The 24,395-nt window shown below is 46.8% G+C and overlaps 2 protein-coding genes across 2 annotated transcripts in view; both read left to right on the top strand.

The window, feature by feature from the left end:
• LOC308656881 (F-actin-uncapping protein LRRC16A-like) overlaps nt 1–24,395 on the top strand; it is a 142,682-nt gene that overhangs the window by 7,593 nt on the left and 110,694 nt on the right. The window lies entirely within an intron of this gene.
• LOC308656746 (cadherin-related family member 3-like) overlaps nt 1–24,395 on the top strand; it is a gene marked incomplete at both ends in the record, with an annotated part of 60,145 nt that overhangs the window by 3,372 nt on the left and 32,378 nt on the right. The window contains 4 exon segments of the mRNA XM_081308124.1: nt 6,135–6,300; nt 8,613–8,710; nt 22,351–22,445; nt 23,218–23,322. Coding sequence (XP_081164250.1) covers nt 6,135–6,300; nt 8,613–8,710; nt 22,351–22,445; nt 23,218–23,322 — 464 coding nt within the window.

The raw sequence follows: 24,395 nt of genomic DNA, 5'->3' as shown, positions 1-24,395 counted from the left end.
ATTGTTTCTTACTGCCAACAATCCACATGACATCAGGTGTTAGGTGTATTACACTAAATCCTTTGGTTTGATACTTGGGTATTAATCTCTTTAAAAACCAGGCTCTGATGAATTTGGGTCAACTGATTTTGCTTTTCCGCGATTCTGTGAGTTTTTTAGAAGGAAATCTAAAAGTAGGTTTATTTAATATGCAAGGCATAGGCCCTTTAATAAAATATAAGTCTCAATGTCCACCTCTAATGTGCAACTGTTTCCTCTTGGGTAACTGAGACATAATAGTCAAGAGCTATGCCACTGTTACTGCTTTCTTGCTCTTTTTTTTTTTTCCTTCAGTGCTGGAGATTGAATCCAGGGCCTTGCTCATGTTAGACAAGTGCTTTGCCACTGAGCTACAACCTCAGCCCTGTTGCTGTTTTTCAGTTTGTCATTTGAGTCTTTCTCAAAGTTGTCACTTCCCCACAGGGAGGACCAACTTGCTGGTTGCATGCTTTACACTCTGAGGTCTTCTCAGGATGTCTTTAGGGTCTAGGTGTCTGGATTTACCCATGCTTTGATACTCCCCACCTTGATCCCCTTCCTCAACTGGCCTAGGAACCTCCTGCAATTCTATTCTCAGCCTTGCCATTGGTCCTTGGGGTCTTTGTGGGACCCAGTGGGCTCTGGCCTGCCTGGTCTAGGCTGGGCTGCTTCTGTGAGGCACCTACGGGGTGTTCTTAAGGCAGCTCATCATCAGTCACTAGTAGAGCTTTCCAGAGGTTTGCAGATCTGCTCTAGAGCAGGTCTGCAGAACCTATGACTTGAGGTCAGCACCCAGGCTTCTGGTACTCTGGTCACCCCAGGACAGGGCTCTCTGGTATGTAAGGAGCATGCTTCTGGTCAGTCTTCACTTCAGCATCCTCCCTGCATTGTCAGGCCCAGATGCCAGTCCTGTGACTGCCTGCCTACCTACTCCCTTCATAGCTTGTCTTCAACAGCTGCTGCCTTCTGTTCCCGTCAGTCTTGCCGACTGCTTACACTTACAGAGCACGTCACACATGCGAACACTCCTGAGAGTGTGTTATAGGTGCTTGCCCCTTGTGATCCCCAGAACAATCTAGTGACTGTGTCTGTAGTATTAGTCTCTTTTGCAGATGAGGAAATGAAGCCTGGAGAGTGTAAGTAATTTTCCCTGGGTGGCACAGCTAGTGGGCAGCTGAGCTGAGATCGGAAACCAGGCCGTCAGGCTTCAGAGCTCTCATTATTTTTTAAAACAGCTTTGTTGAGATACAATCCACACAGCATATTATCCACTTATATAAATTGTACAATTCAGTGGTCTTTTGTATACTTACAGAGTTGTCCGACCATCACCACACTCTAATTTTAGAAAATTGTCATTATCCCAACATAAAACTATATCCTCATTAGCAGTCACTCTGTATTCTCCTGTTCCCCGTCGCTGGCAACCACTAATCTACTTTTCATCTTTGCAGATTTGCTTGTTCTGGACATTTCATATGAACAGAATGCATGTGGTCTTTTGTGACTGGCTTCTTTTGCTTAGCATAAAGTTTCGAGGGCCACCCATATTGGAGCATGTATCAGTACTTCCCTCTTTTTATGGCTGAATAATATTCCATTTTATAAGTATATGCCACATGTTGTTTATCCATTCTTCAATTGACAGACATTTGAGTTGTTGCCCCTTGAGAGTTCTCATTCTCAGCCCTGTGGTCTGCTGCCTTTAGTGATATTTCTCTTCCTTCACATTTGCATAAAGCTTCCCAAGAATATTCACATTCTTGATCTCCTGATTTTTACAATTCATAACATTATTTCAAAGTTTTAATTCTTATTTTAGATGTAATGCAGAAACAGCGAGTTTAAATGATTTTTTTTTTCAAGACACGGCCATAAAAGATGGGATTAGAACTTAGCTCAGAGCTGAGCACAGTAGTTTACACCTATAATCCCAGCAGCTCAGGGGGCTGAGGCAGGAGGATTGTGAGTTCAAAGGCAGCCTCAGCAAATTAGTGAGGTCCTAAGTAACTCAGTGAGACCCTATCTCTAAATAAAATATTCAAAAGGGCTGGGGATGTGGCTCAGTGGTTAAGTGCCCCTGGGTTCAATCCCCAGTACCAAAAAAAAAAAAAAAAAAAAAAAAGAACAAGAAGAAGAAGAACAACAACAACAACAACTTAGCTCAGGTGCTCAGGTCTTCTTTCCCAACCCCAGGCTCGGTCTCCCCTTTTGTTGTGCATATTGATGGCCATTTTGGTGAGCTCCCAAATCCTTCCTCATGGGGTAGGTATGCTCTTTCCACATTTCGTGTGATTTAAGCAGGACAACCAATCAAGGAAGAATTCCCTCCTATCCCCAAACTCTTGAAATGGCAATGTCTTAGCCCTTCAGCGAGCTTAGGCTCAGGCATTTGTTGCATTATCCCTGTGCTCTCTGGGCGTCATGCCCTGCAGCTGACCAGACCTCTGCTTTGGTATGAGGATGGGCTTCTTCCTGGAAACCACTCAGCATCGTCAGTGAGCCCGCAAGTCACTCCTGCCCCCTTCCAGGCATGGTAATGCCGTCTCCGTGAAGGAACCTGGCTCCTGCTTGGGTTCTCTCCACACTCTGGAGGCTGATGGCCAGAAGTCTGGTCACTGCTGGCCTTGAGACTCAGTCATGTCTTCTGAGGGTAAGCTCTGAGTTGTGCCAGAGGCCAGGTTTCCCTGCTTTGAGACATGACTGCCAGGACTTCTCAGGTGGGGGTGGGGGGATGTGAGGTGATTAATGATGACGCCATCAGCAACTCACGTTGACAGAACATTTACCATCTGCCAGGAATCTCCAGAATGTTTTATGGTTTCATTCATTTACTGTTTACAATAATGCTATGGAGTCCTTTACTGTTTTATTTGCAAGTTAAAGGTGGGAAAACTGAGGTCTGGCTGACTCCAGGAATCCTTGTTCATGGCCCCCATGCTGTGCTGGCTCACTATCGCCCAGCAAGAGAGGTGTCAGCTTTAGTCAGCCACAAGCAGCTGATCCTGGGTGGAGGGATTTTCTCCTGCAGCAGCACCCTGAAGGATAGCTCTGAGAAGCCAGTAGCTGGGAAGACAGGAGCTCTCCAGGGTCCTGCACCTGCCACACTTTCATCTGTTCATCTCTTTCCCCATCTATTTTTTTTATATGTGAGGGGTGTTACCAGGGATTGAACTCAGGGGCACAGGACCACTGAGCCACATCTCCAGCCCTATTTTGAATTTTATTTAGAGACAGGGTCTCACTGAGTTGTTTAACTCCTCGCTGTTACTGAGGTTGGCTTTGAACTCGTGATCCTCCTGCCTCAGCCCCCTGAGCCTCTGGGATTACAGGTGTGTGCCACTGCTCCTGGCTAGTCCTGAATTTTAAAAATTTGCTTATTTATTTTGTGATGCATGCTAGGCAAGCACTGTACTACTGAGCTAAATCCCCTTGGTCATGAACATTTGCCCAGCCTTGTCCAGGATGACTTCAGATTTAACATACTCTGTAGTGGCTTGCTTGCAATCAAATCAAGGGGTTGCCACTGTCAGATGTGAACTTAGGAGAGTCCCTTCCCCTGTCTTAGTGTCTTTGAATGTAAAATGGAGCGGGGTGGGGGGTTTACCTTTCACAATTGTTAGCATAAATAAAATGTTCCACAAAATGGCTTGACAAGATGCTAACAAGAACAAAGATAATTTTTTCCTTTGTCTGGATAGCAAGACAATTATTTTGGTTCCAAGATATAAAGTTTTTGAGCCCTTTTTTGAGTGGTTAATTTGCTTGCTCTAGATTGTTAGAGTTGGTTCTCAAAGAGAAGGTGGCAATAGGTAATATTTAGGGAAGAGATCCATCCCAGCTTGGGATGCAGGAAGCTAGGGTATCAATCAGGAAAGCGGGTTGACCATCTTAACAGAGGGTCCTGCTCTGGGGAACATACATTTAAAAAAAACTTTCTTCTTTTTAGTTGTAGTTGGACACAATATTTTTATTTATTTATTTTTATGTGTTGCTGAGGATCCAACCCAGTGCCTCACATGTGCAAGGCAGGCACTCTACCACTGAGCTACAGCCCCAGCCTGAATGTATATTTTTGATGGCCTCATGTTGATAAAAGTCAGCATTAGCAAGATATTAGTTCTGAGCCAGGCAATGTTCTACGGACTTCTCATGGATTAGCTCATTCATCTTCACCCTATATAATGTTATTTTAACCCCCATTTTATAAATAGGGAAACTGAGGCATGGAAAGGCTAAATAATGGGAAGGCTGAGCTCTAAAATCAGTCAGTCTGGCTCTAGAGTCTGTGATTGTGACCCCTGTGTCACGCTCCTGACCTTCTATATGTAGAACAGCGAGACCACGTCACCTCCATTTAAGTGCCTACCAGATTGACAACCCTGCACAATATGGACACAGCCTCTCTTCTTTCTCAATTCTTTGTGTATTCTTCCTCCACTGAGGGATGCATTTACATCTGAGGTTGTCTTGTCCACTCTTAACCAGGCCAGATCTCGAAAACACAATACCCACCACCTCCTCCATGCAGCCTTCTCTGACCACACACAGCGCATGACAAATCGTCTCCCAATCTTCCATAGGACCCTGGCCTGGCTCTTTGTTATAATACTACATATTATGCTTTAGCTGTTTAACTAGGGCAAGGGATATTTCCCTAATCATCATCACTTGGAAGCAAAATCAGGGGAAGGGAAAGAAACTCCCCCAAGGTCACACAGAAGTTTGGTGGTGGGAATGGAATTGCAGCCAGGTGCTCTCCCACTGCAGGATGCTGAATAGCTTACCACCTGGCCCCAGTCACATTAGAAATTTAGTCCTTGTTATCTGTCTTCATCTGATTTCTGCTGCTATAACAGAATAGCACAGGCTGGATGATTTATAAGAGAAGAAATTTATTTCTCATAGTTCTGGTGGCTGGGAAGGCAATGTCAAGATGCTGGCATCTGGGCTGGGGATATAGCTTAGTTGGTAGAGTGCTTGCCTTGCATGCAGAAGGCCCTAGGTTCAATCCCTAGCACCACCACCACCACACACACACACACACACACACACACACACACACACACACACACAAAAGATGCTGGCATCTAGTGAGGGCCTTCTTCCTGGGACATGACGTGGCCAAAGCACCTGCATGGTGAGAGAGCACCCAAGAGAGCAGGAGGGTGGGACAGGAAGCCCAGAAAGCCATGGCAACGAGGGCATCAATCCATCTAAGAAGTGGACCCTCGTGCTCTAATCTCTTACAGGACCCACCTCTCAATATCGTTATGGTGGCAATCACACTTCAAGTAAGTTTTTGTAGGACATTCAAACCATAGCCATGTCTCAAAGGGCTGTGAGCTTTGTAGGAGTTCCAGGGGCTGAGCTGATGGCAGAATGTGCCTATAGATGTAAGAGGTCACAGACCAGCCCCAGTTAGCCTCGGCAGGACCCTCCCGACACAGACCCCAAGCGATCCTGCTGGCAACAGCTCTTAATTGTGGTGATGAGTCTCTGGTCCTGGCTCTTGATCTTGCTATCCCGCCTCCAAAATACTAATAGTGCAGAGGACAACACTTCCTGACAATGGAAGGAAGTGGGGGAAGTCACAAGAAGAGGGAACAGTCTGTTGATTAAGGAAATATTCCTTGTGTGTGCAGATGTATCCTTCTCCTCTTGCTCTTTCTGGCTTGTGGCCTTAGGACAATTAGAGTGGAGTGACAAGTTGAGCCTCAGCTGGGCAGCAACCCCAGGAAAGGGCAGCATCCTTTCTTAAAGATGAGAGACAATCCGACTGTATTTGGGGTACCTACAGGACTTTTCTAGAAGCCTGCTCCCAAAGTGTGGTAGGTGTTTAATTCTCAGGCTTTCCGTCTCTGGTGAATTGCACCAGGATGTCTCCTGGATATTTTTCTTTCCTGTGAAAAGCAGCCGCACGCACAGGAGCCTTCTGTGTGGAGTGTCATGGGACTTACATTGAGAGCACTAAGACAAAACAACCGTTTCCTCTGGCAGCAAGTGAAAAATGGTCTTCAGGATGCTGGTTGCTTCCTTGCTAGTAAGGACCCTTTGCAAATGTGCGTGTGAAAAAACAGACCTTCTTTCACTAAGAATTTTTCATTTTGTTTTAGGTTGTCACCACTGGAGAGGAACAGCTAGATTTTGAAACAGGCCCAAACATATATGACTTGCAGATTTATGTTAAGGATGACGTGGGTGTCACAGACCTGCAGATCCTGACTGTTCAGGTAACAGATGTGAATGAGCCTCCTCGGTTTCTAGGAAGGTTGGCAGAAGGTAAGATACACCAGAATGTGCAATGCAGCCCAGACGGTGGCATCAGGGAGGACCCTGGAGGACAGAGAAAAACAGAAAAAAATAAATAAATAAACAAGCAGCTGTTTCCTTGGAAGAGGCAGCTGCTTAACGAGCAGGGAATAGATGAAATGTCCTCCGGCTCAGCACACCCAGTCACAGTATCCAGCCGTTTACCAAGCCCTCCACAGCCACTGTTTCTCTTGGCCCCTTCCCTGTCCTATGGAGGAAACTGAGGCTCAGGGACCTCAAGAGGGTAATTCTAGAGGACCCTAGGCCGGGCCCATCATAGGCTTGTCACTGTGCTGCAGTCGGAGACTGACTTGCCCCTTCTTCCCGTGGACTCTTCTCCTAGAGGGCACTGAGTGTTTAGGGTCTGCCAGAGTGGGGACAACATAAGAGTCTCCACTTATGTTGGAACAGGGGAACCTCCTACCTGATCTCGCCAATCTCCTGGCTTTGATCACCACCTGAACTCCAACACCCCCAAATATCTAATTTGAGTTAAGGTTCTTGGCCGAACTTCTCACTGAAATGTCTGCCTGTCTTACCTGTCATCACCCAGATGTCTAATGCACTTCCCCAACTTAATGTACCCCTAAACCAAGTTCCTGACTCCCACTCCACCCCGCCTCACCCGAGTCTGCTTCCCCTGTGTCTTTTTCAGCTTAGTTAATAGCCACTCTGTCCTTCTGGTTGCTTGGGCCAAGATCTTCAGTCACCCCTCCCTGGCTTTCACACCCAACATCCAATCCACCAGGAAATCTCCCCAACTTCCAAATATATCCAGATCCAACCAGCATCTGCACCCCACCAACAACACGGTCCAAGTCACAGTTGTGTCTCACCTGGATGATTGCCAGGGTCCCCCAGCTGGCCTCCTGGCTTCTGCCCCATCCCTCTCCCTGCGCTCACCCCAGTGGATTCTCCAGACAGCAGCCAGAGGGGTCCTGTTAAAATATCAGTTAAAGGGCTGGGGATGTGGCTCAAGCGGTAGCGCGCTCGCCTGGCATGCGTGCGGCCTGGGTTCGATCCTCAGCACCACATACAAACAAAGATGTTGTGTCCACTGAGAACTAAAAAATAAATATTAAAAAAATATATATCAGTTAAAGCTAATCTGAAAACACTGTGAGAACTTCTCACCTCATTCAAACTGACAGCCAGAGTCTCAAGGCCCCTCCAAACTGGCAAGCCCCCTGACACCCCAACACCACCCATCAGCCTCTTCCCTTCTCTTCCTCCCCCTCCCCAGCTGGACCCTGCCACAGCTGCTCTATTTGAAATTGCAAGGCACCTCTGAGCACTCCCTTCCCTGACTTTGCTCCATACCATTGCTCCCTAACATACACCTATTTTTTCCGCCAGATTTTATTATCCATATCTTCCCACTGGAATGCAAGCTCCATGAAAGCGGGGTTTGATTTGTCTGTGAACTCTTGTCTTTCCAGCGTCTAGATCAGCCTTTGGGACATACGGAGCACCGTCTATTTTATTTTATTTTTAACAAAAGTATGAACAGTGATGAAAGTGAAGGAAAGCTCTGCCCCTATCCCTCTCCTCTGGGTTTGAATTTTGATGCTACCACTGATTGGCTGAGGTGACGTCATCGCTTGTCTGAGCCTCATTTGTAAAGTGTCAATAGCATGGAAAGAATAGTTACAATATCTTCTTCACAGGGCTGTTATGAAGATAAAATTTATGTCAGGTCCTCAGCACAGTGCACCTCAAAAGAGTGTTGCTTTTAATAATATCAGTCACTTCTTAGAGCAGGGTTATGGGGCCCCTCAGGCAGGGCCAGGCAATGTGGCCCTGCGTCCATTAGCCAAGATGATCTCTGAGAGAAACTAGATAAGGTACTTGGCCTTTTCCCTAAGCCTCTGCACCCTTCAACTCTTCTCAGTCCCACTGGTGACCCCTCGTTGAGAAGCTCACTTCTGCTGAGATGCCAAGTGCACATCAAGGGGTCCCTTAGCACAGCTGAGGAACTCTATGCACATTGCAGTGGATGGGGACCTGGAGCAGTCCCACGCTAAAGGCTCCTACCTGTGGTTCTTCCCAGCCCTGCCCAGCAAGCAGTACCTCGTCACTCTCCGTGGAGGAGATCGGTGATGGCTTGACACCATAGCATTTTGTCAGTTCCCATAGATGGCTCGGCACATGCTTGATGGCCGGTGGTCTTCCTCGTGGCCTGGGCTATTGCTGCCCTCTGTCCCATGATGCCAACACACCTGGTTCCACCACTTGCTTTGTCTAATAAAATGTTTCTTCTTCCACTTTGCACACTGGCACAGGTTTAGACCTCTTCATAGCAGAAAGACAAACACCTGGATTTATTTATCAGGTCGAGGCCTTCGATCCAGAAGACACCGGACGAAACATTCCCCTCAGTGTAAGTCTCCTTGTCAAACTAAGAGGCTCTTGTGCCCATGGGTTTTGGCCAGGAGCCTGACGTCCTGAGCCTTGGCAGGGCAGGGAGGGTCAGGACAGTGGCCGTCGGGGGAATATGTTGTCCACTTCCAAATCACAGAATATGGGGATGGTTGGAATGGATAGGGGGCTCTGGAGACAATTACCCCAGCCTGGATTCAGGGCTCTGTGTGATCTTGGACAAGTTCTTAACCTCTCTGAGCTTCAGTTTCTTTGTGTTTAACCCAAGGAAAATAATAGCACCTACCACAGACGGAGGATGGTGTATATTAGACGATGCATGCAAAGCCACTTAGCAGTGCCTGACATGTCAAAACTTCTCTCTATAATTTTAAAATCTAAGCTGTTAAAAATCTACCTATACTGTTTTAAAAGTAAGCATAAAATGTATCCCCCAAAGCCAGGTATTAACATAATCGTTTTCAAGAGATAAAGCCAAGCTGCTTGGAACTAAATTAAAAAGAACACTTTTTTCTTACAGTACCAGGAATTCTTGGGTGTGGGACAGGAGACTGGGCCTGGAGAGCTGCCTCACAGTTCAGTCTGAGACGGCTGAAGTCTCTCCTCTCTTTTTTCAGTTCTGTGCCTCAGTTCTTAACTCTGCCCACTAACGTGCCCTGTGTGTACACCGCAGCCCAAGTCGGAGAGAAAAAAAAAAACGGAGCTAATTCCACCTGACCAACCTCTGCACAGGCCACACTCCTGCCACCTGGCCTTTCAGAGAAGAGCATCCTTGAAATATGGCTCTCAGGGAATTGGTGACACCAGGAAGCTGCTTCCACTGTTCTCTGCATGATTTGTAGCAGCTGCACCAATTTTGCTCACAGGATGGAAGTGAGCCTTGGGAATACACGCCAGCCAGCCGTGGAGGCACACATGTGTAATCCCAGAGGCCAGGGAGGCGGAGGCAGGAGGATCTCAAGTTCAAAGCCAGCCTCGGCCACTTAGGAAGGCCCTAAGCAACTTAGCGAGACCCTGTTTTTAAATAAAATATTTTTTTTAAAGAAGGGGGGTGTGGGAAGGGGCTCTGGGGTTAAGCACCCCTGAGTTCAATTTCTAATACAAAAAAAAAAGTCTGTTGGGAACAAACTCCAGGACCCATATAATATAGTCCACAGGATCTGAAACAAAGCTGTTAAAAGATTATAAGACATAACTTAAAGTTAGGGGATAATCTGTTTTTATTAGAAGATGCTTCTGTCCAAACAACAACAAAAAAGGCTCATCCATTAATTCACTCACTTATTCAAGACTCATTCTTGTCAACATTTGCATGGATTAGTGAATAAATGTGCAAACACTGAATGGGATCTCTACTCTGTGCTAAAAGTGATATTAGGTGCTTTCATGACATACTATGACAATGACATGCTAGTTATGTCAAGTAGGAATATGTTTGTCAACAAATAAGAGAAAACTTAACCATAATGGAAAATAGGGCTTTTTTTTTTTTTTTTTTTTTTTTTTTGCTTTCAATCCTGTGACAATAAGCCTAGCGGCAGGCAGGCAGGCCGCCTAGGGCTGGTACAACTGCTGCCATCAGGAGCCTGATGCTACTGCTCTTCCACCCAGAGCAGTTGGTTGGCTTAGTCCTAATTTTCTCACCTCCTGATTACAAAATGACTGTTGCATCTCCAATCTTTACCTCTGAATTCCATGTAGGAAGAAGAAAGAAGGAAGTAAGAAAGGGTCAGGGTGAGGGGGTATGATCTACTGATAATAAATTAGGGAGACCTTAGTAGTGTTGTTTGTTCAGATTCTTCTTGGCCTCTGAGGATAATGCAGGATCCCTCTGGAATAAGGGTCTTAGAACCTACTTCAGGTAGGCCAGAGAACTCCTTTATGACCTTGCTTCAGAGGCAAGCAGAGAGAAGGTCCCAGTGACCTCCCTGCTTATACAGGGTGTTCAATTGCCAAGCTGCCATATTTGGGGGTATCGTGTTCTGAGACCTGACACATGCATATACCAAATGATTCTAATTCAGTATAATTACTGTGAAGTTTTTATAAGGTCGAACGGCAGGGAGGAGGCAGACAGAAGCAATATCATTGTGAAGACAAATATTTATTTTTAAATCTCCATTTTAATATATCTCCAAATTATGTAGGCAGCATAAGGTCCTGTCCCCTGTGGGAGCACCCCACAGGTAGGTTGTTACCTTTCCAGATGAGGGGAAGCCGCACAGGTGGGAGGCAACTGCGGTGATATGGTGGTTTTAAAACGTGTGGCTGGCAAAAGGTTTCTGAGAGCAGCTGTGGGGCCTGGAGCTGGTGGTGTCAAGGTGGCTCCTTCGGTGAGGTGGGGTTGTCTGGAGAGAGGCCTCTAGTGTTTAGCACCTGAGCTGGAACTAACAGCTGCACACAAAGTTGACAGCCAGCCTGCAGGAACAGCAATGATCTGGAAGGAAACTTCTGAGACTAGAGCAAGGTAATATCAGTTCAGGAAGTAACACATATGGCCTTTGTACTCAGACATTTTATTCTGGGCACTTGGGGGTACTAAACGACATGGTTTGCTCTCGGTAAAAGTTGAAAGGAGATGGGTTAATTTGCTATTGACCAAACCTGTGATTCTCAACCTTGGCCATAAATTGTTGCTGCCAGGAAACTTCAAACACACACAGATGTCTGGGTCTCCCTCCTCACCCCCGAAAGTCTGATGTGATTGACCTGGGGTGTGGCCGAGGCCTCTGGAACATAAAGCCTCAGGTGATATAATGCATAGCAGGGTCACCAGGTCAGTGGGCCCTCTAACTCATGCAGGATAGAAATCAAATACGGCTAACAAAAAATGGGTTAGGAAAAAAAATTATTATTGCATAGATTTATTGTGTATAGCAAGATGGCTGTCCCATAGGCAGAGAAGTCAGGCAGCAAAGTGATCCCTCCTTAGAGTGGCAAGAAAGTCAAAGGGTGAACAACATTTATACGGTTGTGAAGCAATATTCACATGACGGTGCAACCTCTTCTGCACCTGCACCATTTTGCACATGGTCAAAAATGTGTCTAAAATTGTTTTAGGTCCCCCACCTCCACCCCAGGCTTATCTTTTAATGTAGAAATGCACTGAAATAAGAGTTACTTCCAGTCAAGGGGTAGTGGTCAGATTTGCCTGTGTCAGTTTTGTGTTTTCTTGTTATTTATCTTGAGCAATGCATGCAGTTGAGGGAAGTCTTTTTACTATCATAATCATAAAGCACATAGTGCTTTTCTGACACCAGTTTATCCTTTAACCTATAGTCCTGCCTCACAAGGACTGAGAACCTCTACTTTAAGACACTGTCTCCCAGATTTTCAGAGTCCCTGTTTTGGGGTTTTGGATTCTGCGGGTCTGGGTTGACTCTGGGAATTTGCATAGTTGCCAAACACCCCGGAGTCTCCTCTGATCAGAAAGGCTGGAAAGCTGGTTTATGAGTATTTCTTAGAGTGTGTTCGGGCATGCAAATCTATCTGGGCTGCTTTTTAAAATGCAGATTCCTGGACCCTGCGGGAGAACTTTAGAATGCAAACTTCCCCTGGGGATTCTGATGTATACTACCCGGACCACTGACCTGAGCAAGCAAGAACAGGCTTTAATAAAACACCAAAGCATGTGCCTGAAGCATCTAAGGCTTAGTTCACAAGCAAGAACAGGCTTTAATAAAACACCAAAGCATGTGCCTGAAGCATCTAAGGCTTAGTTCATGCCTGTCATCTTGCCTGGTGGCCTCCACGGGTCCCCTTGCTGGTGGCAGCTTATAAGGAATGAAGGATAAATTTTAAAAACAGCTCTTGGATACATCCTGAAGCCCCCAACTCCTTTAAAATGACCAATCTTAACAACCCTTATCCAGCTTAATGAAGTGAAATTGTATCATAGATAATGTGGGAAACAGAGATGTGTCCAAAAATCACTGGTATCTGCTCCCTCCCTTTAAAAGAAATTTGAAAAGCGTGTATGCTATTCACTGGGGACCAGCACTGTTCCCCTGAGCTAGGATGTGAACCAGAAATGAGGGCTGCATAGGGACTTTTAAGTGTTCTAGTAGGTATATTAAAAGTACAAGAAAATGGGTGACATTAATTATTATACAGTTTATTTAACTCAATATAAAATGATTAATGAGATATTTTACGTTCTTTTTCCATAGCGTCTTACAGCCTGCTATGCATTTTGCACTTAACAGCTCATCTCCATTCACAGTGGCCACATTTCAAATGCTCAGTGGCCACATGTTCGTGAGGCTAGTAGCTTGTACAGGACACACAGGCTTAGACCTGTCATTTGTTGTTCCCTCTTTGTGGGGTCATGAGAATGCAGGTAGCATAGGGCTCAGAGGTATGCAGCAAAATATAGAGAAGGATGAGCTGCATGTGAATAATCGTATTTCCTGCCATTTCTTCTTGGGGTGCCCAGCCCAACTCCTTCTCCACCTCCTGAAGGAGGCTCCTTGAGGCCGGCCCCCTCCCACTGGACTCTCACACACACCCCCACCCCTCTCCTTGGAAATGGCCCGTGACTGCCTGCGTGACTGCGCAGAGCCTCCTTGGAGACTCTGAGGACGTTAATCATTAATCGTTATTCATTCGTTTTTGCAGCTGGAGGCAAAGTGATCTAGTGCAGCAGTCCCTCCATTAAGGGGCTTTCTCCTGGCCCTTCCATTAAGGAAGGACTTTTGCATAAAATGAAGTGTGCTTTGTCTTCACCAAGGCAGACAAAGGATTAAATTAAAAGAGCAATAACCTTGCTATTAGCTGGGCTACTGGGAGGGCCACAGAGGAAGTTATTCCCCACTTCCATCTTGCTCCAGGCTCTGAGAAGTGACAGCCCCGTCAAGGTCCTGGCTGGATAGGACTGCCTCCATATATCTGGATAAGGAAGGAACCTGGGGCTTTTGCGGGGGCCAGGTAACTGCAATGAGAACCGAGGTCTCCTGACCCCACTCCTACTCACCCCGTTTTCTCCTGTTCTGGCAGTTCTGCCATGGGTGTCCCACCCCTTTCTTTCTTGAGTGACAGCACCCTCACCACACACACCCACACACCACACTCATTCAGCTCCCAGGTGTCACAACCAGGAGTCTTAGCAAAAGACATTCTAGGGGCTGGGGATGTGGCTCAAGTGGTAGCGCGCTCGCCTGGCATGCGTGTGGCCCGGGTTCGATCCTCAGCACCACATACCAACGAAGATGTTGTGTCCGCCGAGAACTAAAAAATAAATGTTAATAAATTCTCTGTCTCTCTCTCTCTCTCTCTCTTTAAAAAAAAAAAAAAAAAAAAGACATTCTACACCAGGTTCTCGTCAAATGCTCATAAAAGGAAAAAGCAGTGGTATTAGACAATTCCCACTCCAAAAACATGGCCACTGCGGGTTGTGCCTACTTTGAGAGAGACCCTCTCAGATTCATTCACTGTCCTTAACATCAGGGGAGCCTGCAGGTAGCACAGGACCCAGCAGCCTAAGGCAAAGGAGTGACAGAATGTGAGGGGTGAGGGCCTGCAGATTTGTCAGTAAAGGATCACATATTAAAAGCATTTTCCTCTGGCCACGGGGTCTCTTAAAAACATTCCTTAAAAACAAGTACATCTTTACAACCCACCAAGCTCACCCTTAGAACATCACAACGCAGGCAGGAGCCTGGCCAAGGGCTGGCAGCAGGGAGTTTTTTTTTTTTTTTTTTTTTTTTAATTGGATGTTCACAACATTACAAAGCTCATGACAAATCATATTTTATAGATTAGAATCAATTGGGTTATGAACTCCCATTTTTACCCCAAATACAGATTGCAGAATCACATCGGTTACACATCACATTTTTACATACTGCCATATTAGTGACTGTTGTATTCAGCGGGGAGTTTTTTAATGGTTGCTTTTCTTCCTCCAAGGCTTCCTCCCTCTCTCCTCCCCCACCTGCCACCTCTGAGCAGGGATGGGGATAGAATAGGAGGAGAGAAAGAGAGCAATTGAGGATTTTACAAAAAATATTCAGCTTAAACTGAGAAATGTACCGGGATTGTGGCTTCGTGTTTGTAATTTGCCACAGGCCAGCTGCAAGATTAAGCCAGGTGCTGTTGACCCTCTTGGGTGTGTTTGGGGCCATGCACTCAACAGTTTGCCGTCATTGGTACTCCCTGGACTTGGGAAAAATGAAGGTCCTTCCTTCCCACTGGAAACTTGGCCTCAGGTGGCCTGTAAAGAGATAGCTCTGTTCTCTGGAAGACAGGAGGCTGAATTCTCATTTGTTTGCACTACTGCCCCCCAAAGCAACGGATGGCTTGTAAACCAGGCCCAGGTTGAATCACTGACTTGTGACTCCAACTGTAGTCAGGGAGCCTGGAGGTGGCCTGTCCCCTGGGGAGCTGACATTTCAGGAAACTGCGCCCACTCCCTCTCACCTTCCTCTCTCCCTATACCAAAGGCATGCTGAAGACAGAATAGGGAAGGAAGGATGGGCTCTCTGTCTTCTCAACAGAAGCTTTTGTGTCCGAGAGAAATCCATAGCTGCAGAGGGACTGCAAATAAAGGAACCTGGGAGGTAGGAAAGGAATAGTCCCAGCGGGGAGACCAGAGAGCCGCCTGACAAGCATTTGTTAACTGAATTGATCTGATTACTCAGGACTTTTCTTAGCCAGTATGGGTAGAGAGGGGCTGCGTTGGCTTTACATTCTATTTAATTTCTGTTTTCCAAGAATGACTATCAAGGGAGCAACTTTGATTAAACAAGCCTTTAAAAAGGGGGAGAGAATGCCAGGTTTTGCAGAAAGCCTTACCAAGTTCCTGGCAAATGGCCACATGACACAATATTTTTAGTCTATGGATATTATCTCCTTTCTAAGTACAAAAGTGCTATTCCCACGAATAAAGCGTGAAGGTTCAGGGAGAAAAGAAATTAGCCTGGCACTAATACAAAAAAGGAAAAAGAAATATCAAGATTCCGAGAAATCAGCCTCTTAACAAAAATTAAGAAGAATATTCTCTTGCCTCTGGCTCTATGGTTCTCCATACCCTTTCTACCAGTTGCTGTTTCTTTTCTGCTTTCTCTCTTTCCTTTCCACGGAAGTTGTTGAAATTGTAGGCCAAGGGCTGGGGATGTGGCTCAAGTGGTAGTGCGCTCGCCTGGCATGCATGTGGCCCGGGTTTGATCCTCAGCACCACATACAAACAAAGATGTTGTGTCCGCCAAATACTAAAAAATAAATATTAAAATTCTCTCTCTCTCACTCTTTCTTAAAAGAAAAATAAAGAAATTGTAGGCCAAGCTGGGAAAGATTTCATAGCCAAATCTAGCATTACCACATTGGAACAGATTTTTAAGTTGTGATTGGCAGGATGGTTTTTCATTGTTATTTTAAGAGTTTCTAAGGTGTCCTGTAAAAGAAAACCCCAATATTGAACACTTAGTAAATACTTATTAAGCATCTGTTATGTGCCAGCCACCATCATAATGCAGGGAATATAGCTATGAATCCAATGAAGCCCTTTCACTCAGGGTCTCCTTTTTTTGCAATATGGGGATCAAATATAGGGGCCTCTCAAGGGCTCTACCACTAAGCTACATCCCCAACCCAAGATTTTAACCTTCTAATGAGTGTTAACAGAAAATAACTCTGCTTTAAGGAAATAAGAATTTATTCTGAGTCATATAGGAGTGACCTTGGACCAGGAACACCGATTCAACTCGGGGGACACAGATTCAACCTAGCCAGAGGATATGGTTCTTCTGCAGAAGAAGTTACTCAACTTATAATCACAAAAGAAAGTAGGTGGGATCATCAAGGGACTACAAAGAGGCAGGGAGATCTTTCATAAGATTCAGATGTCCTCTTTAACGAGGTGGGAAAATCTTTACAGGATTCGGATGTTATGGCATTCTTAGCTTTAGGGTTGGTGGAGGCCAGAGGTCTACCAAACTTATATCCCAGGAGTTTTATCAAGTAGTCACAAGAATGCTAACTCAGATATAGAGGTTGATAGGGAATGGCTATTAAAAAGGACTAAAGGCTGAATGTGGTGGCACAGGCCTGGAATCCCACTGACTTAGGAAACTGAGGCAGGAGGATAGCAAGTTTGAGGCCAGCCTCAGCAACGTAGCGAGACCCAAGCAACATAGTGAAAACCTGTCTCAATAGAAAAAAAATGAAAAGGGGCTGAGGATTTGGTTTAGGGGATAAACACCCCAGGTTCAATCCCCACTACCAAAAAAAAAGGGGACTAAAGGTAACCCAAGATAACTTTGGCCTTTGGCTCTTGGTCTGCAACATTCTGTCTCTCCAGTCATGAAGTCCTGGTGCACCGAGGTCAGTCTTCAGGCTCTTCAGTGCAGAGGCAGCTTCTGCAGAGAACTTCACCTCACCTGGGACAGCTGTAGTTAATGTTTGCTGTGGGTACCACTTGCCAAGCACTGTTCTAGCACTTTACCTGGGGCAGGCCCTAGGACATGACTCTTAGCACAAACCCACAGAGCTGTAAAACGGTGGAACCAGGATTCAATCCAGGAAGTCTGGCTCCAGAATCACTGAATTTACCTTACTACTATCACCGCTGTTTACCGTGAAGAGTCCTGGCTTCCCCAAATGCTGAAGTATAACACCAGAGAAGCACCCGGAGGCAAGTGTAGAGTGGAAAGGGAAAGGCTTTATTATAGGACAGCAGAACAGACATCCCCCAGGAGGAAGAAGGGGACCCGAAAGGCGAAATCCTTAGAAAGGGGAGGTCTTCCCTTTTTATATCTAAGGTTTTCTTTTGTCCTCCCACATTCCTGTCCTTTATTTCCCTCTATCCTACACGTGGTGGGGATGCAGGTGGGAGGGCCAAAAGGTGGGAAACAGGTGGACCAATGGGGCTGGGAGGAGTGCTCTGGGCAGGAAGGGTCTAGGGTGGTTTGATTAGAATCTCCCTGTTTTGCTGGGAGCTACTTCATTAAATAGTTCTTTAGGACAGTCCAGGGGGCCTTGGGGACATTAACATTTCAATTTCCCCAGTTGTTGTTCTGGTTTTCCCAGGCTCAGATCAGACTCCATTTTCCTATATGGTCTCTATTTTCTTTATTGGACTCGATATCTGACCCTAACTACACTAACTGCCTATCTTTAAATCTGGCTGCACTGCCCCAATTTGTGACCCTTACTTCAGATGACTCTGAGACCTTTTCCTCTATTCCCATCATATCCTATATTTATCCATCTTGGAGTCCCTCTCCCACATCTATTCTATTCCCTCAGTTGACCATAAGGGCCCGTCTGTCATCTCTGTATCCCAAGACCGTTCCTGCTGGCGCCAACTCATCTTTTAGAGCATGCAAAATATATGTGGAAAGACATCTGATTCAGGTGCATATAGTAAATGCTACCCCTATAGTAAATGGCCTCTAAAACTTTGTCCTTCAATCACAATGAACTGGAGCCTCTAATTTGTGAATATGTGAGGATTCTCTGCAGAGAAGGCTCAGGTCAAAGACACAGAACTGTTCTGCATGTGGACAGCTGCCAGACCCAGGAATAGCTGCCCAGAGAGAGAACTGGGCAGTTGGTGGGGACCTTGGGCTGCAACAGAGGGCAGCCAAGGGGTTTATATTATCAGAGTTTGGGGGAAATGAATTCTCCTTGGTATTGCCCAAATGTTTCCTCATAAAAACAGGCAGGAAACATCTAAATGACCAGCTAGAAAGTCTTAGTAAAATAAACCCTTATAGGACATTTCTATGCCATCATTAAGTTATAAAATAAGTCTCAGGCATAGGAGGAGATGCTTGATACATCAATGCAAAGAGAAAGATATTACCATTTTGATTAGAACATCACCTCAAGATTTTGAAGTGACTATGTTTGCACAGAAAAGAATGAAAGATTATTCATCAAAATGATGAGATTTTATAAATGACTTATATTTAGTCTTTTAGATATTTTTCCATCTTTCCCAATCTTTGTATTAAAAAGTATCTTCATTATAACTAGAAAGAGATTATGAAATAATAAACAGAAAGTAAATACTTTTAAAAGATGGTTTAAAAGCCTTATACTGGCCCCAAAGGAGACTTTTAATCTATTTTCTGTGTTCTCTCTTCTCATACTGGGAGCTCAGCAGCAATCACACAGAAAATCGTTGGGTTGGAAACCTTGGCCAGTATTTCCTTTGATTCTAGACTTCAGGGGCTATGGCTCTGGTTACAAAACCTCCCCTGGAGAGGCAGTGAAGAAGACAGGGCCAGGAGGCATCGGGCTGGGCTGCGCACCAGGCCCAGGCCTGCCCCTCAGGGCCGCGCAGGCCGCCAGAATCCGCTCCCCGGTTCAGCCCGATCAAGGCAGCGCGGCGGCCCCCCTCACCTGGATGACCTCGTTGACCTCCCGGATACATTCCACCATGTGTTGTAGAATCTGCTCGGCCGTGAGCACCTCGTAGCGGTAATCCTCCTCCTGCTCGTGTCCTGGTCCGCCGCCGCAGCCGCCACCGCCACCACCGGGCCCCAGAGCACTGCCGCCGCCGCCGCCCGTTTCCCCGCACAGCAGTCCGTCCCGCTCCCCGCCGACGCCCAGCCCGGGCTCCACCAGCTCCACCTCGCCCAGATCCAGGTTATCATCGTCCGGCTCGTCATCGTCCTCGTCTTCCTCCTCCTCGGCACCGCTGTCCTCCTCGCTGCACTCCTCGTCCTCGTCGAACTCGTAGTTGTAGCCCTCGTCTGAGTCCATGGCGCGGCGCGCGGAGGCCCGGCGGACGCTGGCCGAGGCGGGGAGAGGGCGGGGACGCCGAGGCCCCGGCTCTCGCTCCGGCTCCGGCTCAGGCTGATGTCCGGACGCAGGCCTGGCTCTGGCCCCGCGGGCCGCGGCTCCTCCCCGGGCGCGGCGGTTGGCGGTTGGCGGCTGGTGGCGGCGGGGAGGGCGCGGAGGAGGGAGGGAGGGAGGGAGCGAGGGGGCCGCTTGCTGCCCGCCTCAGTCAGACACGGCTCCGCTCCGGCCTCCGAGAGAAAACAGTCCTCAGCGCCACCTCCACGGCCGCTGCTACCGCTACTGAGCCAACAAAGGGGCGTGCGTCACCGCGTCGCGCTGCGTCGTCGCGTCACTGCTCTGTGCGTCACTGCGCCCCGCCCCGCTGCCCCTGCGTTGTGTGCGGGGAGACCCCACGGCCCGGCCTCCAAGGGCCTGGGATCGCTGCGGCGCGGGAATCGTCTTCGTGGTTCCGTCTGCGCCAGTTCTGCGCGCCTGGCGGAGACGGGTAGACCTTTTGAAACGAAAAGGCTGCGGCCTCCGGATGACTGCGAGAAGCAGAGGCCCTCGGACCGCCCAGGTGGTGGCTTTTGTCTCCGGCCATAGGGATCCAGCCTTCCTACCTCGGAGTAAAGGCACTTACCGCCCGCCCAAGGAAGCCCTGAGCTGTTGAATTAAAAGTGCTGTTGCCCAAGCTAAGTGGAAGTCTTTTGTATGCGGAACCTCTAAACTGTGTGGCAGGTGAACCTCACTTTTGGTAGGTAGTGGTGCTGTCCACTTGTACAGACATGCATTGGTTTTCAAGTCTCTACAGTGACGTCATTTTAAAGAGGCATTTACTGAACTCAGCTGGACCAGCACCTCAGGAGGACCCTGAACAATGTAAACAGCCATGACTTTCCTTAATTGTGCACTCTCGGAGGACTTACGTAGATTGACTCTCATTTTCACTGAGCGTTAGTACCCATTTTATACCTGAGGGATATGAAGCTCAGAAAGAGAAAGAAAGGCTGGAGGCGTGACATTGGTAGAACTCTTGCCTACCAGGCACAAGGCCCTGGGTTCGGTCCCCAGCACCACCACCACGAAAAGATAGTACTTAACTAAGACCACGCACTTACCCTGTTTTAGCTTCTGGGTGCCCTGAAACAGCAATCAAAAAGGCTTTATGATGCATAATTTGTGTTATATACAGCACAATGTATAAAATGCATTGTACTATACCACAATGGAGGCAATAAGAGAAATATCTATGTACAAGATAAAATGTAGTTGCAGAGATAGTGCTTGACTCTTATCTGGAAGTGTGTTGTGTAAGGTCCATGTTGACGTATGCAGGCCAGGAGTTAAACAGAGAAGGTAAGTTAAGATGATCTAGCCTAAGAGAACAACTAAACAAAAGCATAAGAAGGTATGAGGTAGTTGATAGTGTGAAACAAACTGCAAGGTGGTAAATGGCAAAATGTTGGGCAAATTAGAAGTGAACATAAATCTTTGTAAACAGATCAAAAGAATCAGAGCAGTGTTCTGAATGAAAAAGAGGCAGAAGGCTCTCTCTTCAGATAATTTGAAAGATTGGCCAGACTGAAAATCTTAAAATATAAATCTCTAACTTAACTGGTAAATTGTACTGTTTAACATATAGATTCACTTTAGAAATTGATTTTGAAAAGTAAAAGATTAATATAAATATGTCTGTACTAATTTGTCCATTAAATAATAAGATGTCTTAATACCAGGATATATCAATTAAAGCTTTGAACCTCAAACCTCCCCTGATTATCTGTTCCAGAGATCTAAGGCCTTGAGGATAGATCATTCCTCATCCTAGCAGGAATTAATGAACCTTTCTAACCCTAAAGCCCTTTGGAACAAATGGCTATAAACATGTAAGTCTCAAATGTTGCTGCAGCCCTTCATATTTTATAGTGCACAACCTCATTTAATCCTGCCAGGAACACAGAGGAGCAATTGGTGGTATCATCCTTGAGTTACAGTAAGGAAGGGACTTGTCCCAGAATTTGCACCCAGCTCTTCTGGTCCGGCCCTTTCCCTCTTTCCTTGACTCCACTGTCTGGGCAAGGAAGCAATCTCGATGAGCACCCAAGGGTAGCACAGCCATGGTCCTCCTGGGATTTGGGATTGCTCTTGTGCATATGAGCTCGTGTTCTGAGCAGGGTTCTGAGCAGGGAAGGGTTCTGAGCAGGGAAGGGTTCTGAGCAGGGAATTATCAGGAGAGCTGCCTGAACTCTGGGGGCCATGGTTGACAAAGGTTCTTACTACCTATAGATGTGACAAGGACTTCACCAGAATGAAGTCACAAGGCCACCAGAATGAGATTTAAAAATAGTTCTTTTATAGCCCCAACCCGGGCTCCAACCTGGGCTCTAAGCAGTGCTCAATTTCCTTCTCAGGTCACACTTGTCTTTTCCCTGACTCCGTCATCATTTCAACGACTGCTGCTTGTGTACATTTTTGTACCCTTTTATACCACAAGGTCTTTTAGGAGAGAAGGTCTTATTTACTTTGGCATAGTCCTGTTATTTAGTGGATGGTAGGTGTTCTTAGACAGTGTTGGTTAAAGACAGAATCAAAGCCAGGCATTGTCTGGAAGCAGAAGTGAGAATATAATCATGGGGATAAGGGGACTGGACTCAGCAGAGCCTGCCCAGCCAGGGTCCTTTGTATCCTTGCAGGTTCCAATGACCAGCCTCTCAGGGTGTGGTCAGTTAGAGCCAGAGGCTCAGGCCAGCAAATCTGTGTTCAGCAGCTAAGTGTGAGAACTGCCTGTTTGGGCTCATCCTGACTCATCAAAAATGCTCCAAGGGCCAAGAATATAAAATGGGAACCAAACAAACCCATCCGAAGAAAGGTGTACCCATGTGCTGGTTTAATTCTACTTTCCCCCTCGTTTTTTAGTATTTCTTGATTTCTTCCTCAAATAACTTTGGAATGTCTGCTAACGGCACCATCTTCTCCACGACGGAATTGGACTTCGAAGCAGGACCCAACAGGTAGCACGCCAAAGACCTTCCTTCAAGTGGGGTTTAGCTGAGGGGCAAAGAAAAAGTGAGGAAGCAGCCATGTGCTACCTAAAGGCAGCCGGGGCCCTGAGCAGGCTGCTGCTTCACTGTGAGTTCCGTGGACCTTGAACTCAAGGAAGAGCAGATGAGGAGATTGCCTGGAAGGTGTCTTGCCTGTCCAGAACCATCCTCTCCAGACAGGAAGAATGACAGTATGGGCGCCCACACATCAGGAGGATGCTCAGAATCCAGTCTCATTTGAGAGGCAGCTGTCCAGGAAGGGGCTGGCCAGCGGGAGGACCACAGGGTGGGAGGAGCAGGCTCACAGGAGAGGCTGGGCTTTAGAATGATAACCATGGCCTTGGGTGAGCCAGGTAAGGCTCCTGGCCTTGCACCTATCGTGAGAGCTAAGGTATTACTCATGCCATGGGGCCTGGTTCCTCTCAAGCAGGATAGACACTTGGCAGGGACAGTGAGAGGAACCAGGAGACTGAGGGCCCAGCTTGGCTGGCTTGAGCAGATGTCCATCCTAGAGGTGGTGGCTGTGAAGAACAACCACAGAAGGAGAAATGGGGGAGTGGGCTTTCAGAGCCGGGTAGAGAGGGCCAGCATGGCAGGTCTAATGGCTGCAAGGGCATAAGGAGGGGGTGGCCAGAAAGGGGACAGATTCTTGCCTCACTCCTCCCATTCCATTCTCTCCCACCCCTCTTTGTTGTAATGTCAGAAAAACTTGACTCTCTTACTTGCACGGTTTCCCCCACAGCTGCCACCTCATTGTGGAAGTGAGGGATAGCGGAGGCCTCAAAGCCTCCACGATGCTCCGGCTGACCATTGTGAACATCAATGATGAGATCCCTCACTTTACCAGGTAGGCCTGAGGGTATGCAGGGCTCTCTGGGCAACAGGCACTGACTTTCAAGCCTCCTTGGACATATTTATCACAAGACAGAGAGACACCCTTTGCTCTGGCCTCAAGGAGAGACAAGAGGCACAAGATCTTCAGTGTCTTTTATCTGGGCATCTGGACTTCCATTCTCCACCGTGGCTCCCTGTGCCTTCAGTATCCCACACTCACATGCACCATGGGACTGTGGACATGATAGGGAGAGGATTAGGGGCTGGATGCAATGACTAGTTTGTGGCTTGTCACTGTGCATATGTAGGAGATCATATAAGGCAGATAACTTGTACAATAAGTGTTTCATGTTAATAATAGCAGAATCCTGGAGCATATATCATCAGTCAGGACTCCATAAAGCCTACTCTTAGAGTGTGTCCTTGGTGCCTAAGGCACTCAAAGTTTCTTCCTTCCCTGGTGAATCCAGAAAGACTTCTGGCTGTGTCCACAGCCAAGGTGGGGCAGGTAGGCACTTCCAGCAGGGCAGCTTATGGCAGTGGGTCTGGTACCATCCCAGGCCCAGAGCTGGAAGCCTAGCCTGTGGTAGTTGGGGATGCAGGAAAGGAAAATGGGACTCAGAGTCTGGCTTTTTAATTATAGAGAGTCTGCCTGCCCCAGTACCTGAGATGGGCACAGAAGCGATCTATAAGGAAAATGGAAAAATCACCTGCCTGCATATTAACTGCATGACTGGCTGAGAATAATTCAGCACAGGATACTCTACCAACAAAAAGTGATTAGGATACACGTAGTATTTGTCAATTTCAAATAAAATTAAATAAAAGTATATTTTTTAAAGCCAGGTAGAGTGCTTACAAAAATATTCTAAGATTGGGAGGTATTGAGGTTACTACATTCTCAGGCTAAGCCAGTGCCACTTTGTAAATTACCACAATTGTGAACCTTCTGGATGTGAACCTCTGTCCACAGCCCAGTGTCTGGGGGTCAACATGGAGGTGACAGCAGCAGACAATAATGTTTCCCACATAATGCTTCGCATCGGTGCCTATTGCCGAGTCAGGCTCAGGAAAGCACACTGCATT

The sequence above is a fragment of the Spermophilus citellus genome (genome assembly GCF_964194105.1).
Source record: "Spermophilus citellus genome assembly, chromosome: 9".
NCBI classification, from domain to species: domain Eukaryota; kingdom Metazoa; phylum Chordata; class Mammalia; order Rodentia; family Sciuridae; genus Spermophilus; species Spermophilus citellus.
This window is presented reverse-complemented; position numbering and strand designations above follow the sequence as displayed.